Raw genomic sequence first — 19,703 nt, 5'->3', positions numbered from 1 at the left:
GGCAACTTTAATAAAAATAATTAAAATAATTACAACTTTACAAAAAGAGAGAAGTTGCCGATCTTGCCCCTATACCCGGGGCAACTTCGTCAATTTCTCTCTTCTTGTAAAGTTGTAATTATTTTAATTATTTTTATTTCCAAACTGATTTTAACCAGTTCTATAGTAAGGTAACATTCCAATAGACAATATGCAAAACTTTTTTTTCAGTTTACAGCAGTATTTATTACACAAAATTTAAGTAAAGCTTAACATGCCGATCTTGCCCCGATCTCCCCTATATATATGGAGGGTGCAAAAGTAGGTATTATGAAATAAACCTTCAGGGAAAAAATCACAGAAGAAAAATAATTAATTCTTATGCGTAGATCACAAATGAGAAGGAATACAAAATAATAAAAGATTTTTGAAAAATGATGATGAACTCTGCACCAAACAACTGCATTTCCAGATTCACAACTGTATACCAATTTTTGCACGCACTATATGTACGGCACATAACCTAACACACACACTGTGTGTACTGCATACTTGTTTAATTGTATTGATTTATTAATGTTTGTCTTCATTCGCTTGTTATGTCCGTATGTGTTTATTTACGTTTGAAATACATATACACATATATAGTAATATATATACAGTATGTATGCACTTGTACATGTTTATATAAATGTGTACACTATATATGGTTTGCACGATAATACTGTAGAAGCAATACTTTATTAAATGGAAAATTCAGCGTAAATCTCAGGAATCTGTTATCATTTTCACACTGCAAAATTTATTAATTTATCAGAAACACCGAGAATATGAATTATTACTAAAAACACAACCATTTAGTCATTTAATTAAGTAGATAAAACGGTAAATTTGAGGTAAACATTTTTATTTATTAAAAAATAAAAGCACTAATTCACTCGTATATAATAAAAACACGAATCTGATATTGCCACGAAAGTGTCATAAAAATTTATCAGAAGGAACATAATATAAAATTATAAACACACAAAATATAATTATGATTAGAACAATATAAATTAAAGTTTAAAATAAATATTTTTTTCTTAGTTTGAAGAAGCTGCAAAAGAAGTTGCTGATGAGCTAACAAGACCTAGACCTGAAGGAGAGGAAAATGTTCAAGATATTCAAATTATGTTAAGATCTGAAGCTAATCCATCTGCATTGAGAGAGATAAAAGTTAGTCAAAAGCATTAGTTTGAATTTGAAATTGACATTATATTGATTAAAAATTATTAGTCAAATTACACCAGTTGTGTTATAAAATGTAATTTTTGTATTTTTTCAGTCTGATAATGTTTCTAAACTAATTAAAATTCCTGGAATTATTATTGCTGCTTCTGGTATTCGTGCCAAAGCAACACGTTTAAGTCTTCAGTGTCGTTCATGCAAAGAAATTGTACCAAATATAGTTGTAAAACCTGGTTTAGAAGGCTTTGCTCTCCCACGTAGATGTAACAGGTAATTAACAATTTTTTAAATAATTTAAAATATTTATTATTGAATTATTATTTTTGTTAATAGTGATCAAACTGGTCGGCCACGTTGCCCAGTAGATCCTTATTTTATTATACCAGACAAGTGTCAATGTGTTGATTTTCAAATATTAAAATTACAAGAATCACCAGAAGATGTACCTCATAGTGAAATGCCAAGACATCTTCAACTATTCAGTGATAGGTAATTAAATTGTTAAATTAAAATGCTTTTTATTTCAAAAATCTATTAAAAATTATTGTATTGATATTAAAACACTAAAAAGTAATAAGATATACTTAGAAAACTCGGTTGTTATGTAAATATGTAAAAAGGTAGTTAAGATCCAAACTTTTTTATTGAATGTTTATCTGAGATAAAACCGTTTAAAAAAAAAAAGACAGACAGACACTAAAGAATAACCAAATAAAAATTAATTTACTTCTCTTTAATGTATTTATTATGATAAATGCCATTTTGATTCAACAATCCTCATTAATATCACACATCTTTTGACAATTGCTAAACATTAAAAAACTGTATATAAATAAAACATGTGATACAATACATCTTACTTAACATTATATTACAAATTTTAATCATCTGACAATTTGTCATTTTCTACCAACACCATACCATCTACAGTTATATTCCATTCTGGGGAAACTATTATACTTGTGTATGAGTTTATTACATTTACATTTTTCTTGCAATTTTTTGGTTATAACAAAATGTTCTTTAATTTTTCTTTTTGATGTATTATCCGTAGAGACCATTGATGTTTAATTATTACAGCTGTCGTATGTTCTTTTATTCATGTTTTTAACTGTCTTCCTGTTTCTCTAATGTATACTTCTGTATTTCTATTACAATCACGTTTTAATTCATATATAATGCTTGTTTTGTTTAATTTTTTTTTACTTCTGTAATATTTAGTTTGTTAGTTAATAAACGAACTAAGTTTATGTCTACCTGTTTCAATTTATTTTTTGCATTTTAAACAGCTTTTTAAAATAGTTGGTAAAGAAGTTTGGATCTTAACAATTTTTTTTTTTTTTTTTTTAGATATTTAAAAATTATTGTATTTTTAGATATTTATGTGAGAGGGTGGTTCCAGGCAATAGAGTTACTGTAATCGGAATCTATTCAATTAAGAAAATAGGAAAACCTACTCAAGTAAGTTTACTAAATAATTTCTTAAATATAAAGCAAAATAAAAAAATGGAAGCTTTTATAAAAGAAAGTCATTTGAATAGAAATTTCTTCATATGTTCACAAATTTTTAACATGTAAATTATATAATGCAATGAAAGAAAGTAGATCATAAGATGATTTATGAAAGTTATGGATTTTTATTACGTAACAATAAAATTAATGTTTTAAATATGGGAATTAATCTTGATAATAAAAGAAAAGTATTTGTACTTCGTGTAAATTAATTGTGTAAATAAATTAATACAATAATAAAAACAGTAATAAGTATAACAAATAGCAATAAAAAATGTAAATTCAGAAAATTCATATAAATGATCATTTCTAATTAAATCTATTACTTTTATAAATCATCATCTGCTTTTTTGTAAGAGGGTAAATCATAAGAAAAGTAGTTTAAGAATGGAATAACTTCATATTAATAACAGAAGACACATAACTAAAATAATTTTAAAAGCATTAACAATATTGTGTTTCATTTACTATTTTCTTTTACATTAAGAATTTGTACTTATTAAAAATTTATACTTTATAAATTATAAGTGAGAAGGAAAGTGTAAAATGTAATAATAAAATATAGCAGTTTAACAAATACAAATATTACATTTCTAATTTTTACTACTATTAGATTTGCAAATAAATCTAACTTTCAATGTGGATTTGGAATTAATTTATTTTTGGAATGATTGAATCTATAATAGTCATAGAAGTAACATGAGTTTACACTAATTGGAAGGAATATGCAATAAAAGTTACGTAAATTGTTGAACTACAAAAGAAAAAGCAGACATAGGATTTTATATGTGGATAATATTTGGAAACTATTATTTAATCATTGTTATAATATATACCAATCTTTTATATCAGCTAGGTGATAAATGTAAACAGTTAATTACTGGAAAATAGCTCAGCAATAGTTATTCTGACAGAGGAAAGTTACCACAAACTTTTTAATACTTGTTTAATTTTCCAAATATCAAAATTAATTAAGAATATTAACTTTCTAATATTATTATACTATATGTTGAAGGAAAAAAATGTAAAAACTCAAAAAATTTTTTGATGAAGAAAATATTATATATTATACAAATTACGGTGTTTTCTGTTAATGTATTGATTTCCATGTTTTCTATTAATACATTTGTCTGACTGTTTTATAAAAAAAAAAATACACTGGTACCTTGTACTTTGAATGCTAAATTTGACAAAAATTCACTTTGGAGTTAAAGTTCAAACTGCATGCTTAGTGAAAAAAATGCACTCAAAGCATAAATGCAATCTCTTCTGTATCCAGGTTGTCTCTTGCTCTTGCATTATGTTTGGATTTTTGTTATATCCACAAACTAAGTATACAACTTTTATATTCTATTACACAAAATAACAACTCACTTATAATGTTAAAGAACATAATACACATGAAAGTTTTTTAATAAGCATCAATAAATCTTTAATTTAGAAATCTCTAATAAATCTCTAATAACCAAGAGCAAGTTATCCCTTGGTTGCTCAAAGGATATCAAGATGATAGTCCAATTCAATCCAAGTATGTCAAAGAATGTCCAGTGTAACCAAGAGGAAGGCTAATGCATTTTCTGAGTTCAATAAGTGATGTTACCTTGTTCTTATATACAATAATGTTAATGAATCCCCAAAGGAGAATTTGAGGTCTCCCAATTCTTTTGCTGTTCAGCACACCTGTTGATTTGAATTTTGTTATCCATTTGTCAATGTTTTTTTTTTGTGTTGGTGGCTGTTTCTTGTATTATGTTTAGAACTTACATTGAACTGTTGTTAATTAATGATTTCAATTCTGCAAACCAAAAAACATGCTGCTTTGTTTTGTGGCATAGCCATTTTTTGTTTCTTTTCACATTCAACAATATTTTTCCTTCTACAAGATAATGTGAGTTAAAAAACTTTAACACTTGCTGGATCTTTTGCTAATCAAAATAAAAGGTTTTTACAAGTGTATTTCTTTTAATAGAATATTGAAGTTGTATACTTAATTTGTGGACACCCTGTATATTGTATGTTGTTCGTTGATATTTAATAATTTCTTCCTACAATTTTTCTTTGTCAACAGCTTTCAGGCTCCCCGTATGTTTGGTATCCTTTAGTTCAAAATTTCCTGAACAGATCATTTTAAACCACATTTGATAAATTCAAAGTTTGAGCATCTTCCTCATACACATGAATTGTTTTTACTGTTTGTATGGTATTTATACTTTGAGTTTCAGAAAGGATACATATGCCTGATTTTTATTTGAAGCCATTTCAACTTGATTCTATTCAAACAAAATATGAAGTAAAAAGTTTAAAATAAGTTTCTAAACAAAGAATACAATTTCAAATTAACAATAATTTGTTAAATTTTACAACTGTTGTAATTAAATTGCACATCTATGCTAAGTAACAACAGTTGTTAAAAATAAGCAAAAACTTTCTGTTAAATCAAATATAACTTTTACTTATTAACCATGGCATCTTGAAAGTGTGTTGAAGCAATGATATAATGAAGCCTAAGGGAAAGGCTGTAATATTGATGATTGAGATGAAAAAGGAACTCATCATGAAGCATGAAAGTGGTACTGTACATGTATGGTGGATCTGGTGGCTATGTTTAGATGCCAAAGTTGGCAGTATGTGACCAGTAAATGCAATTTTCATTTTATTATACATTATTTACATAATTTATTGTTTTTGTGTTTTAATTTATTACAGTAATACCCCAAATTTACGTGATAGGTGGGACTGAGCGATAACCGTGTAAGTTGAATTTGCGTAAGTCGGGGTATAATTTCACAATTTATGTAAAATCCAAGTCGGATGTATGTAAGCTAATAAATGTTCTTGTTAATCTTATCTTGTCTTTTGATTCGTTCACGGTTACAAGAAATCACCACATATTGTCTCTCAAGTCTCCGTAGATATTACAAACAGAAAAAAATAACTCAAAATAAATTGTAGCTATGTGTCGATTCCGCACGGCACGTCTGAACATGTAAGCTGAACAATAGTGTGGGGGGAGTGAGTAATCAAGAGTTGCGTGGCGCTCAAACAAAAGACGAATCAACGAGATTTGAAAATCGCGTAACTCTGAGTTCGCGTAAGTCGGGGTAGCGTAAGTCAAGGTATTACTGTATTTGTGTTATTTTTACCTTAAATTGTGTGTTTATCGAAATGGGTATTGTTTAGGATCTGGGAATGGATTAATTCACATTCTATTTCTAGTGGGAAAAATTTATTTGGACTTCAAATGATTCAAAGTTTGAATGACTTGGAATGAATTAAATTCAATGTACAAAACCCACTGTATAACTTTAATTTCTTTAATAATGTTTAACACATTAATATAATGAAAATAGAATTCTGTAGCTTTAGAAATTTTTAAACATTTTTATTTATTAATTTAACTTATTAGAAAGGAAATAGAGAAAAAACCAATATTGGAATTCGAAGTCCATATTTAAGAGTAATTGGTATTCATGTTGATAATGAAGGACCTGGAAGAACTAGTAGTATTCCATACACCCCAGAAGAAGAAGAATTTTTTCGTCATTTTGCAAGTAGCGGTAATACTGTGGAACGTATTGCAGCAAGCATTGCCCCTTCTATTTATGGCTGTCCTGACATTAAAAAAGCAATTGCATGTTTACTTTTTGGTGGTTCACGAAAAAAGTAAGTATTAATGTATTCAGTATATACAGAATAGCCCAAAATGTTCTTTAGAAAGTTTCTCTCAGTCAATTCAACAGTATGCGAGACAGATTTAAGAAAAGATGTAAAATGCAGGAAAGAAATAATTTAAGCAGCATTAATAGTATCCATCTTTTGTTTAAGTGTGTTGAAGGCATGAATAAAACAACATTTGCTACTATGTCTTGTTTGATGGTCTCTGTTTCATGTGAAAAGCAGTTTTGAAGTTGTCTAAGGTACAGGGTGATCATGCATACACTCTATCATTAAAATAACTCCATAAGAAGTTACAGGGGTTCAAATCTGATAAGAAAGGAGGCCACTCAGCAAATTTCTCACACCTGGTCCAGTCACAAAATGCTTAAATATTTCTCAACAAAAAAACACTTGTTTATGCAGCTATATTTTGTCCATCGTAAATCAGTAGGTAGGCAGCATATTTAATCATTCGGCTTTAAGCAGGAACTGTACTTGCACAGCTGTCAATATATTATGGCTGTAACTGTGCTGACTAACAATTTTGGCACTGTGATTTTTTTTTCTACAGAGACCAGCTGTATTGACATGGAAAGAAATGTTGCAGTTGTTATATGCATGTTTTATGTGATAAACAGCTTTTTTTCAGACTTAGAGCATCTCTTTTGAGAACAATCACATGTTGTCATAAAGGTATTCTCATAAAATTTTTCCATTAGACAATAAAACCTGCATAGCATTATGTTTCACTCATGAGATTTCAGACATGACTGACAAATATTTTCTAGGGGGAGTGAGTAATCAAGAGTTGCGTGGCGCTCAAACAAAAGACGAATCAACGAGATTTGAAAATCGCGTAAGTCGGGGTAGCGTAAGTCAAGGTATTACTGTATTTGTGTTATTTTTACCTTAAATTGTGTGTTTATCGAAATGGGTATTGTTTAGGATCTGGGAATGGATTAATTCACATTCTATTTCTAGTGGGAAAAATTTATTTGGACTTCAAATGATTCAAAGTTTGAATGACTTGGAATGAATTAAATTCAATGTACAAAACCCACTGTATAACTTTAATTTCTTTAATAATGTTTAACACATTAATATAATGAAAATNTTGAATTAGGTTTATTTAAAAAGTAAATCAGAATCTTAGATATTGAATATATTATAGGTATATACTTCAGGGAAAGGAAGTAGTGCAGCTGGATTGACAGCATCTGTAACTAGAGATCCTGCTTCTGTAAATAATTTTCTTTATTTAAGTTTTTATAAAGAATATTTTAATTTATTACTAACTATTACAATCTTCTAGAGAAATTTCATAATGGAAGGTGGTGCTATGGTTTTAGCTGATGGAGGTGTTGTATGTATTGATGAATTTGATAAAATGAGAGAAGATGATAGAGTAGCAATACACGAAGCAATGGAACAACAGACTATATCAATAGCTAAAGTAAGTTTATTTACTGTATAATTTTAAAATTTTTATATACATTAAAAAAAAAATTTTTTTAAGGCAGGAATTACTACTACTCTTAACTCACGATGTTCAGTATTAGCAGCAGCTAATAGTGTTTTTGGTCGTTGGGATGATACAAAGGCTGAAGAAAACATTAACTTTATGCCCACAATTTTATCAAGATTTGATATGATATTTATTGTAAAAGATGAACACAATGAAAGAAGAGATATGGTAAATTTTTTATTATTACATTTTCTAAGAATTTTTTTTTAAAAATTTTGAAATTTTTTTTTAATTTATTAAGATTCTTGCAAAACATGTAATGAATGTCCATGTAAATGCTCAACATATTATTGAAGAATCAAATGACGGCGAATTAAATTTAAATCTTCTGAAAAAATACATTGCTTATTGTAGAGCGTAAGTATATTAAGAATATTTTAATAATAATAACTTTTTATTTAATATTAAATTCATAAAACAAGAGAACATAGATTATTTATTTTTTTTAAAAATGGAATATAGCTTTAATTTACAGTTTGTACACATTTGAGAATAAGTATTCAATACTAAAATTAGAGATAAAACAAAACACTTAAACAATGGATAGATTATATTCCAAACTAATGCTTTAATTCAGATTTAGCTAATAACTCCATTTAGTAGGTTGTCTTCAGGTCAGGTTTTAATTTTTTATTTTACTTTTAACCTAAAGACGTTTTGTTAAATTTATTGAAACTGTCTGTTTATAATATCATTTCATTGTTAAGGTGTTTCATTTTGTTTTTGAATATAGGAATATTCTAAATATTATACCTTAATAATAATTAAATATATACCTTAATTTAATAGACCAGCGATTCCCAACCTGTGGTACGCGATAGGTTGCTTAGGGGTACAGAAAAAAGTTAGTTATTATGGCAGAAAAAATAATATATTATGTATCACAAACTAATAGTATTAAAAAATTATTACGTAAAATATTTCCTTGCAACAATCACAACTTTATTATACATTTTTTCATTTAGTTTTTTTTTCTTTAATTTAAAGTTACAATATGTAAAATTAACAATACGGGTACTCACTAAATTTCTTAAATGAGGGGTACAATCTAGAGATATGACATGTCATGGGGTACGCTAATGAAAAAAGGTTGGGAACCACTGTAATAGACTAATATGGGAAGGAGTAATGTTAAATTTTATCATTCATTATTTATGAAAGATTATTTAAAAATTCAAATAAAAAGTTATTAGGTATAAAATAATATACATAGTGTGTATAGTGCATGTAAATTATTATAGGTACATAGTGATGTTTTTATTTTGCTTTTTATACTATAATACATTATACTTATATTTATTATGGATGTTATGCATTTTAGACATTGTTTTAACAGTATAATGTTTTAAATGGTTAAATAAAGTATCAATTGAAAATACTATAGTAGTAATTTGGAAAATATATGTATGTGCACATTGATGGTTTTTTTTTCTTTCTTTCAGTTAAGATACAAATGTAAAATCTCAAACAGTTACCATAATTGTTTTGTTGTACAGGTATCCCTTGATTAATGTGATTAATTAATCCCTCAATGTTACCACTTATATCAAAATCACATTAATTAAATATGGTATCTACATTAAGTAAAGATGGCTGTTAAAGCTGTGTTAAAACTTCTGCTGCAATTAATTTCTTGCATTAATCAAATCCCATGTTAACCTGTCCTGTGTTATTCCTGACATATCTCGGGTCGCAACCTGCTGACCTTGACCGGTTGACCTGAGATATCTTGTTTCAGCATCGGAACGTTTTTGAAACTAGATGTCACTAGTTTTCATAATTTTTATATTAAAACTAACTTCCGAAATATAATGTTTTTGGTTTTACATTTATTAATATATTTTGTTTGTTCAAAATAAAAAAAATAATTTTGGATGATACAATAGCCACGATTATTTTTTTCAAAAATGTGTCATTTTCGTTAGACTCAACAAAAATTCAATATGGTGCAACATGCAATGGGGAAAAATTTCAACATTTGTTAGGTTAAGCAAGGGATACCTGTGTGTGAAATAATTCATGTTATAAAGCATGTTTCTTATGTTAAGAGTTTCATTATTTAAAAACTTTAACTACAACTTTTAAGAAAATGAATAGAAAAAAGTTTTGTATTTTCCACGCAGTGTATATTTACCAAAATTGTCTATGTCTGATATAAAACAAAAAGGTCTGTTTCAGAAAAAAAAATCTATCAATTTATTAAATCTGAAATCTACTAAATGGTGTCTGTTAAAAATAGGAGAAATTATGTAACATTTTAGACATTAATGTATCTTGATAGCTAGTGATTAGCCAAATATTACCAAAATTATATTCTTTATAAATAGTGATTTACAACCATAAAGTAATAGTTTTTTTGAACATAATAGTTAAATATATTAAGCATTAATAAATGTACAGGTATACCTTGACTTACGTCGTTTCAAAGTTACGTTGTTTGTCAAAAAAGTATATGGAAAAATAAAAATCAAGTTTAAGTCATTTTATTCGACTTTACTTCTGTCCGCCACAAATATTGAAGTCATAGTATCACTAGAAAAACGTTTAAAGCACATATAATCATATTAAAATATATACAAGTATGTACTGTATTTACAGTACATGCATTTGTAAATTTAGATTACTTTTTTTTCTGTACTATATTAAAAACTAAAATTTATTTGTTTGTAAGCTTAAAATAGATTTTTATTAACCATATATTATTAAAAATGCATTAATAAATAAAATACNTAATCTAAATTAATAATTTAGTAAATGTGGACCAAGATTGTCATCAGATGCTGCAGAAAAATTGAAAAGTCGATATGTGTTAATGAGAAATGGTGCCCGTGAACATGAACAAACAATAAAAAAGAAATCAACCATTCCAATCACTATAAGGTAAATTTAATTGTTAATGAATTACATATTTAAACCTTTATGAGTAAATAAATATAAATTAGTTTAAACTTATTGAAAAAGACAATTGGAAGCCATCATTCGAATTGCTGAATCATTAGCAAAGATGCAACTCCAACCATTTGCAACAGAAGCTCACATTGATGAAGCTCTTCGCCTGTTTCAAGTTTCTACGCTGGATGCAGCGATGTCAGGAACACTTGCTGGTGCAGAAGGATTTACATCTGAAGAAGAACATCAAATGCTGGTATGCATTGAAAAACAGATAAAGAGAAGATTTGCCATTGGATGTCAGGTGTCAGAATTCAATATACTTCAAGATTTTTTAAAACAGGTAAAAAGTTATCATATAATAATGAATGTAAGGTATTTTAAATTAAATTTTAATATATCATTAAATTTTGTATTTGTTTTTTTAAAAAATTTCATTTCTTCCTTCAAATTGCCTTAAAATGAGAAATTTTTTAATTTAACAACTAAATCAAAATTTATATTTATAGTAGAATTAAAAAAAAATTTTTTTTACTATCTTTATAATATAAAAATATATCTAAAACTTGATAAGTGACATATATATAATATTTAATTATATATACAGGAGTATTTTAAATCTGAAAAGGACTCAATATGAATGATTCCTTTATTCAAGATTTATTAAATTGAACTGAACCAAAACTCAACTGCATTTAAGTGTCACTTGTCAAGTTTTAGATACGTTTTTATATTATATTATAAAAGATATTTCAAAAAATTTAAAAAAAAAGATTCTACTATAAATATAAATTTTGATTTAGTTGTTAAATTAAAAAATTTCTCATTTTAAGGCAATTTGAAGGAAGAAATGAAATTTTTTAAAAAAACAAATACAAAATTTAATGATATATTAAAATTTAATTTAAAATACCTTACATTCATTATTATATGATAACTTTTTACCTGTTTTAAAAAATCTTGAAGTATATTGAATTCTGACACCTGACATCCAATGGCAAATCTTCTCTTTATCTGTTTTTCAATGCATACCAGCATTTGATGTTCTTCTTCAGATGTAAATCCTTCTGCACCAGCAAGTGTTCCTGACATCGCTGCATCCAGCGTAGAAACTTGAAACAGGCGAAGAGCTTCATCAATGTGAGCTTCTGTTGCAAATGGTTGGAGTTGCATCTTTGCTAATGATTCAGCAATTCGAATGATGGCTTCCAATTGTCTTTTTCAATAAGTTTAAACTAATTTATATTTATTTACTCATAAAGGTTTAAATATGTAATTCATTAACAATTAAATTTACCTTATAGTGATTGGAATGGTTGATTTCTTTTTTATTGTTTGTTCATGTTCACGGGCACCATTTCTCATTAACACATATCGACTTTTCAATTTTTCTGCAGCATCTGATGACAATCTTGGTCCACATTTACTAAATTATTAATTTAGATTAAAATATGTATTGTAAAATATTGCTTATTTAATATCAACAGAGAAACTAAAACTTAATTAAAAATAAAAAAGCATTTTAAATGTATTCTTTTTCTTTTTATTTTATAACTTTTTCCATGCTCAGTGTGTACTCAGNGACAGGTATGGGACCAAAGGAGTGTCCAGATTACTGAAAGTGATTAACTGTTTATAGTTTTCCTTGAATATGTTTATGCAACCTAAAATATTTTATGTTTTAAGTATAAGAAAAAGTATGTACAGTACAAACTTAATTCAGATTTTTTTAGAAGAAAATTTTAGGCTTGACTGTCTGCAAAAATTTTTAACATTTTGTGAACTGAATCAATTAAATCCTCTTAGAATGGCATACAAACATTGCTCTTTTCAACTTCTACCAACATGTCAACATATGAATAAAATCTATTTTATATTTTTTAATATTTGCTATTGAATAAAAATAATTTTTTTCTTATTTATTTTAAATATTAGAGTTCCATTTTAGATCTTTAAAATTTGTTCTGAAATGTTTACATAAACTAATCATAGAGAAGTGTTTGTAATTTTGTTTTTTGTATTCAGAGAGGTTTTTTTAATGAATGTTATAATATATTCCATGTGTACAGTTGTAGGAAAATTTAAAATTTTCATATTATGAAACTCAATTGAAATCTGTCTTCTTTCTAATGAAATTTATTTAAATCACCTCACATGTGTTAGTAATATAGTAATTAATGATACATATATAATTGGCTTAGTTTTCATAATTTTTGATCTTATTATTATGAGTTTTATTATGTTTGTGAAAATAATTTTACATCTGAAAATCTACTTTCAAGATGTAATAATCATTAATATTATATACATAATTTTATAATTATATAAAATATATATATATATAATGATGATGTCTTTATCATTTATTGTACAAAATTGAAACTAAAATACAAAATATATATAATACAGTAGAACCTCGATTATCCGGACTAATTGGGGATGAAGGTAGTCCGGATAAGGAAAAATCCGGATAATCGAAACAAATACTTTAATTTGTCTTTTAATGATAATACAACACGTTTTCTTTTCGATGACATATCGGTAATATTAAAAGTAAATACTGTATTTAAATCGTNACTTTTTGAACAGACCTTGTATGCTCGTTTTAGGAGAGTGCTTAATGAGGAGTGTTTCGTATGATCCTATGAGATATAAATCGATGTGTGTTAATATTCTTAGCTTTTTTTTCTTTCTTCTACGTAAGTTTAGAGCATTTTTCTTTCCTTTTCTTTTTTTTTTTATCTCCTTTTCGGCTTTAGCCTATAACTCTATGAAAATTTTAGTTGGCAACATGTGAAACCAATCTATTGCTCTGTGACGTATTTCCTTTCAATATGGCCGAAAGTGTACTCCACGTGTATAACCTGTCGTAATGTTGATTTGGAAAAGTTTGTAATTATTTGCAAAATAAAACGTAAATGTCTTTCCGAAATATTCTTATTTTAGCGTTTATATTATTATAAATTGAATAAATGTAAAATTTAATTAATGAAGTATTACAATATTTATGAATTTCTATCGCATACATCTTGAATTGGTTTATTCCTATTAGTAAATAGTTTTAAAGTTGTAAAATATGTATTCTATTTTCATATTTTTTATGTTTACATAAATAGTTTATCATCACTGTTTTTAAGATGTCAGTAGTTTTATTTGTGATTTTTATCAAAATATTTTGTTTAACCTTATGTAGTAAATGATATTACTAAGTATTTTATGTTTATACACTTACATTTTTTTTTTTTAGATTACAACTTAAGTTTTACAATGATGGAAGGTGATAAAAAAAACATGGTACAACGCAAAAGGAAAAATGATGAACAAATGGATGTTGATGATTCTGAAAAAGGTTTTCCACCATTAAAAGTTGAAAAGATGGTTTGTATATGTTACAAAATCATAAGATAGAATTAATTATAATTATATTTTAATTAATTAAAATATTCATTTCAAACAATATAAAGATACTGTTATGAAATACTAAGTTAAATTATATTCTATAATATGTTTCTTGTCTAGCTTGGTATATACATGGCTTGTCCCAAAAGTAAGTGTACTGATTTTTTATTTAATGACTGTGCAGCTTAACACGTCATTAATTGGTATTTTCACATTGCTAGATATCTTAGCAGCATATATAGACCTGTTTCAAGTAGATCGGTTAAGTCAAACATGCACAATTTGTGTTCATATAAGATAGTGTTTTAACACATTGTTACATTTGAAATGGAGAAAAATCTATAACAACATTACATTATCAAAGTTTTGTGTGAACCAAAACATTTTCAGATTTAACCAAAGCTTATGGAGATGCCACTTTATTGAGAAACATGGTGTTTAGATGGCACAAAGATCCAGGGTAAAGACAATGCTTATCTTTTTTTTTTTGATAGCCATGGAATTGTGCAAAAAGAATTTTTACCTTCAGGACAGACAGTTAATCAGGCCTTCTACAAGGATGTCTAGGAACGACTTTGAAAACAGGTCAAACAAGTCTGCAGGGACATTGCAGAAGATTGGATGCTGCACCATGATAATGCATCTGTTATCAATTTGAGAGTTTTTAGCCAAGAAAAAAATCCCCACACTCCCACAACCTCTACAGCCTGGACCTAGCTTCTTGCAACTTCTACCTATTCTCTAAGATAAAATCCAGGTTGAAAGGTCATAATTTCAGGACAGTGGAAAACATCAAAAAAGTTGTAACTGAAAAACTAAACACCCTTATGGAAAACAACTTTAAGTACTACTATGACCATTGGAAAAAACTTTGGAACTACTGTGTGACTTCACAAGGGTCATACTTTGAAGGAGATCATTTGTAGTTTGATGTAACTCTTGTGTGCTTTGAAATAAAAAATCAGTACACTTAACTTTTGGGACAGAGTAGTACTTGTGAGCATTATGTTGGCCTCTATTCCTAGAATTATTACACCCTAGACCAGTGTTTTTCAACCTTTTTCATTGAGTGGCACCCCTGATTGAAAAATAAAAAATTGTGACACCCTTGACCAGCGGCGGATCTGAATAAGGGGGCTAATGGGCCAGATAAATTTTTTGCGAAAACGAATATTATGCACAATGCTGGGGTGGGGTCCGAGGAGGGAGTTTCCTTCCCGGGAAGAAAACTTTTAAAAATAGACAATTTGAAGTAGCATTTTAATGCAAAAAAACAGCGTTTCTACGTGTTCAAAATCAAAATTTAAGTCNATAAAAACAATAAAAAATTATACTTTAGAAGTTAATTTAGTATGAAAACATAAAATATTTGAGTAGCCCAAGACATAGCCAAAGATTGCAACGCCACAGCACTAGCGAAAATTTAAATTTGCCGACTGGAATTCTTTCGGATGATTGACTTTCGGAAAATTGACGCTCTACTGTATATACAGTTGAATCTATCTATCTCAAACATGTTTATCTCAAAATTTATTTTTCCCTGCATTTTCAGCCTAAATTCAATGTATTTTCCATGTTTATCTTAAATAATTTTCTTCAAAAACCTTTATATTATATCACAAATTATGGACTAAAGTATCAATTACAAATTCAAAGCTCAGTGACTACATTTTGATACCATAAATTGTAGTTGAGAAACATCTCTTGCAATACAGTACATAGTTGCAATTAATACTGCTTTTCTTTGATTGGCTATGAGTTTGGCTTGCATCTTATTTATTGAAGAAAGTCAGGCATCAGAAACTATTGACAAACTATTTCTGTTAAAGTATGTCAAAAATGTGTTATTTAATAATACAGATATGTACTGTACTTGCTACTGTATTAATAAAATGCAATAGCAAGTACAATATATATCTCCAGTTAAAATTATTACTGCTTACTGTATCAAACTAATAAATGTTTAAATAAAAGAAATACTATAGCAATTTTATATTGTTCAGTTGAATTCACTAAACTACATAATGTGTTTTAATTGCCCTATCTATATTCATGCATTCTCACTTCAACTTACAATTTTAAGAAAATTTGTAAATGTGATGTGGCCCGCATGAATTTTACCAGTTGCAGTAAATAGCCCATTGTTTAAACGAGTTTGACTCACCTGTTGTATAGGAACGTCTATATCTCACATTTCTTCTTACTGTGAGATATACAGGCTTAAAGGAAGATGCACACACGTGGTGCGGCAAGGAAAAGTGGTGTCGCAAACACATCTTCGCCATGCGGTAGCACAACCACACAAGCGGCAATCCTTTAATGTTTACAAATTTTGTTTTGTACGGCTTGCTTTATTTAGCTGGAAGATTTTGGATTAGAGATATTTTCTTGGATCGATAAAGAACTGGTGTACAAAATATGCTTATTCCTCAATAAAGAATACTATTTTGAGTAAGATTCGGTTGTTTTGTTCTTTGAATTAAATTATATATGATTATCTGTGTAGAATTTGTGTTAAATTTATTATCTTTTCTCTTTATTCTGATGTTAGTTATCTCGGTTAACCGCGTCAAACTTTCCACCATTAAAACACCACGTGATTGTATTTGTATTTTCTCACGTGACTACCAGACAAACTGTTATTGGCTGATAGAAACACGTCTTGGTGGCAGTCACCGCAAAAGATAGAATTCAACCAACTTTTGCGGCACAAAATCGACTTCTGCGCTGAGAAAAAGTGATGTCATTCTGCTGCTTTTCCTTGCCGCACTGCATGTGTGCATCCAGCTTAACTGTACAGCTGTCCCTTGATAATCTGACAGGTATGGGACCAAAGGAGTGTCCAGATTACTGAAAGTGATTACATATTTGGCATTGTTTTGCTAGCAGTAGCTTACATTATTCCCTACTCCAAGTGTTCGAACAGAACTGCTCACGGAAAACACACAAAATGTGTGTCTTCGTGTAAGAATTGGGTGGGGAGATTCACATCGTAACATGCTTCTGTGCAAGCAGACACGTAACGGGGACGGGTACCTTGACGGGAGGTGCGTCGGACTACTGAGCATGTCGGATTACAAAATGTCGAACTATCAAGGGACAGCTGTATATAATATTTGCTTATAAGTTTCCAAAAGCTGAAACGTACACAAATTAATACAAAACATATAATATCATACACATTGTCTTCCAGCAAATAATATGTATTGGAATCAACTAAAAACAGAACATTTCTTCCCTCTCAGGGGCCTGCATCAAGAGTTGATCATTATAGAATGTTAGCAGAGATTCTAAATTTAGAATGTTTTTACAAGTACAGTAGAGCGTTGATTTTCCGAAAGTCAATCAACCGAAACGTCAATCATCCGAAAGAATTCCAGTCGGAAAATTTAAATTTTCGCCAGTGCTGTGGCGCTTCAATCTTTGGCTATGTCTTGGGCTACTCAAATATTTTACGTTTTTGATACTAAATTAACATCTGAAGTATAATTTTTTATTATTTTTATATTTTTCAATATATTTATTTTGTTTGTACAAAATAAAAAAATAATTTTTAACGATACAATAGTCTTTGTTAGGCTTAACATCGACGAAAATTCAACGCGAAGCGACACGCAACGGATAAAAATTTTGATATTGGATACGTTAAACTATTTTTTCATACGTAAATCAGTTATCTGAAATATCAGTTATCCGGACAACTCTAGTCCCCAATTGATTCGGAAAATCGACGCTCTGCTGAATGTTCTTTTGACATCATCCCCTTTGAATGCTTAACAAATAGGTGCTTCATTTTACATATACAATTAATATTATTGAACTTTTAATAATGGGCAAATATAATAGACATATTAATGTATTTACATACCAAACGTCATAAAGATATTTGCATAAATTACAAAGTTACAGTATTTTAAACAAAGTAAGAGTTGAACAAAAGTATGGAATATTTTGATGATGATTATAATAAAAATTATTGTTTTAAAACATATTGGTTACTTGGAGTTATTAGAATCTTTGGCATTAAAACATCAGAAGATCACTTTGGTGATAAGGATTTCATCTACCAGGATGACAATGCATCATGCCACAGGTCTAGACAAATTAAGCAATGGTTTCAAGAACATAACATACAGCATTCAGAATTGTCTGCCAGTAGTCCAGATATATCTCCCATTGAAAATGTTTGAAATATTCTGAAGAAAATGATCTCTAAAAAAATGAGCTACAATAATTGAAGAATGAAAGAAAACAGTCAAAGAATTGTAGTCACAGGTTGATGCAAACTGTGTAAAAAACTTATTTCTGCAATTCCACAAAGAATTAGGCCAAAAGGTGACCCTACAAAATATTAATCATTATTATTCCATACTTTTGTTTAATATTTTTCATGATTCCGTACTTTTGTTTAACTCTTACTTTGTTTAAAACGCTGTAATTTTATAATTTATGCGAATATCTTTACAAAGTTTGATGTCAAAAGTGTTCGTTGGATGTTTTATTAAATGCTTTTTGTTGCCAGATTTAAAGATTCATTAATGATTGTCAAAGTTTGATGTGTAAATACTCTAATATGTCTATTATATTTGGCAATTATTAAAAGTTCAATGATATTTTTGTGGATTTGATTATTTCAGGATCAAAATAATTTTTCTGTAGTAATTACAAAATATTTCATACTTTTATTCAGGAGTAGTAAATACTTAATGCAGATCTAATTTTATTAATAGGGATATCCTGAACACGCCATCCATAAAGTGTTGTATTATATGATAAGAAGAGGTGAAATTCAACATCGTATGCAACGAAAAATGTTATACAGAATAAAATAGATGAGTAATGATTTTGTAAACTTATTTTAACTTGTATTGTAATCTGTTATATATTGTTTTAAAAACTATTTTTCTATTTGTATCATTTTCTAAATAAAATTTGTCAGAGTATTAATTTGTATTTATCTTATTCTTCATAATCTTTGAGAAATCACATACATTAATTGCAAATACAGTGGTACCTCAGGATACGAAATTAATCCGTTCCGAAACTGAGATTGTATAATGAAAATGTTGTAAGGTGAATCATTTTTTCCCATACAATTACATGTAAAACCAAATAATTCGTTCCAACACTAAAAACACACTCAAATTAAAGCTAAGTTGTACATTAAAAAAAATAATAATAATAACTGTAGTAAGGAAAACACTGAAAAATGCATTTTGTAGTTGTAAATGTATAAATAACCATAATAGAATAATAATTGATTAAAAAAATGTAGTTTTATTTGCACTTTACCTTTGAGGATAGACGACGGTGGAGGTGTAAACTGGTGGAGGAAGAGAGGGAGAAGGGAAATGATACTAAAACTTAACTTACATAACATAATGTAACAATAACTTAAAAATAACTTAACACTAATTTTTTAATCTTTTCTGTTTCATATTTTTTTTTAATTTTTTTATTCACTGCTTTTTTGTTTTCTTTCTTCACTTCCACCAGCACTTTCACTGGATAG

At 28.0% G+C, this 19,703-nt stretch overlaps 1 protein-coding gene across 1 annotated transcript in view; it reads left to right on the top strand.

Annotated features, from left to right (window-relative positions):
* Positions 1–19,292, top strand: part of LOC111620089 (DNA replication licensing factor mcm5-like) — a 27,697-nt gene extending 8,405 nt beyond the window's left edge. Inside the window, exons 3-15 of the mRNA XM_023361932.1 lie at positions 1,069–1,197; positions 1,307–1,479; positions 1,543–1,698; positions 2,586–2,670; positions 6,128–6,384; positions 6,436–6,487; positions 7,550–7,618; positions 7,691–7,831; positions 7,895–8,071; positions 8,145–8,260; positions 10,655–10,783; positions 10,865–11,135; positions 18,922–19,292. Coding sequence (XP_023217700.1) covers positions 1,069–1,197; positions 1,307–1,479; positions 1,543–1,698; positions 2,586–2,670; positions 6,128–6,384; positions 6,436–6,487; positions 7,550–7,618; positions 7,691–7,831; positions 7,895–8,071; positions 8,145–8,260; positions 10,655–10,783; positions 10,865–11,135; positions 18,922–19,023 — 1,857 coding nt within the window. The 3' untranslated portion in view covers positions 19,024–19,292. The remainder of the gene's footprint in view (positions 1–1,068; positions 1,198–1,306; positions 1,480–1,542; positions 1,699–2,585; positions 2,671–6,127; positions 6,385–6,435; positions 6,488–7,549; positions 7,619–7,690; positions 7,832–7,894; positions 8,072–8,144; positions 8,261–10,654; positions 10,784–10,864; positions 11,136–18,921) is intronic.
* Positions 19,293–19,703: the final 411 nt, after the last annotated feature.

Source organism: Centruroides sculpturatus, unplaced genomic scaffold (genome assembly GCF_000671375.1).
Source record: "Centruroides sculpturatus isolate CEXI.00-Female unplaced genomic scaffold, Cexi_2.0 scaffold131, whole genome shotgun sequence".
Classification (NCBI taxonomy): Eukaryota; Metazoa; Arthropoda; class Arachnida; order Scorpiones; family Buthidae; genus Centruroides; species Centruroides sculpturatus.
Note: the sequence above shows the minus strand (reverse complement) of the source record. Positions and strands in the feature narration are given on the sequence as shown.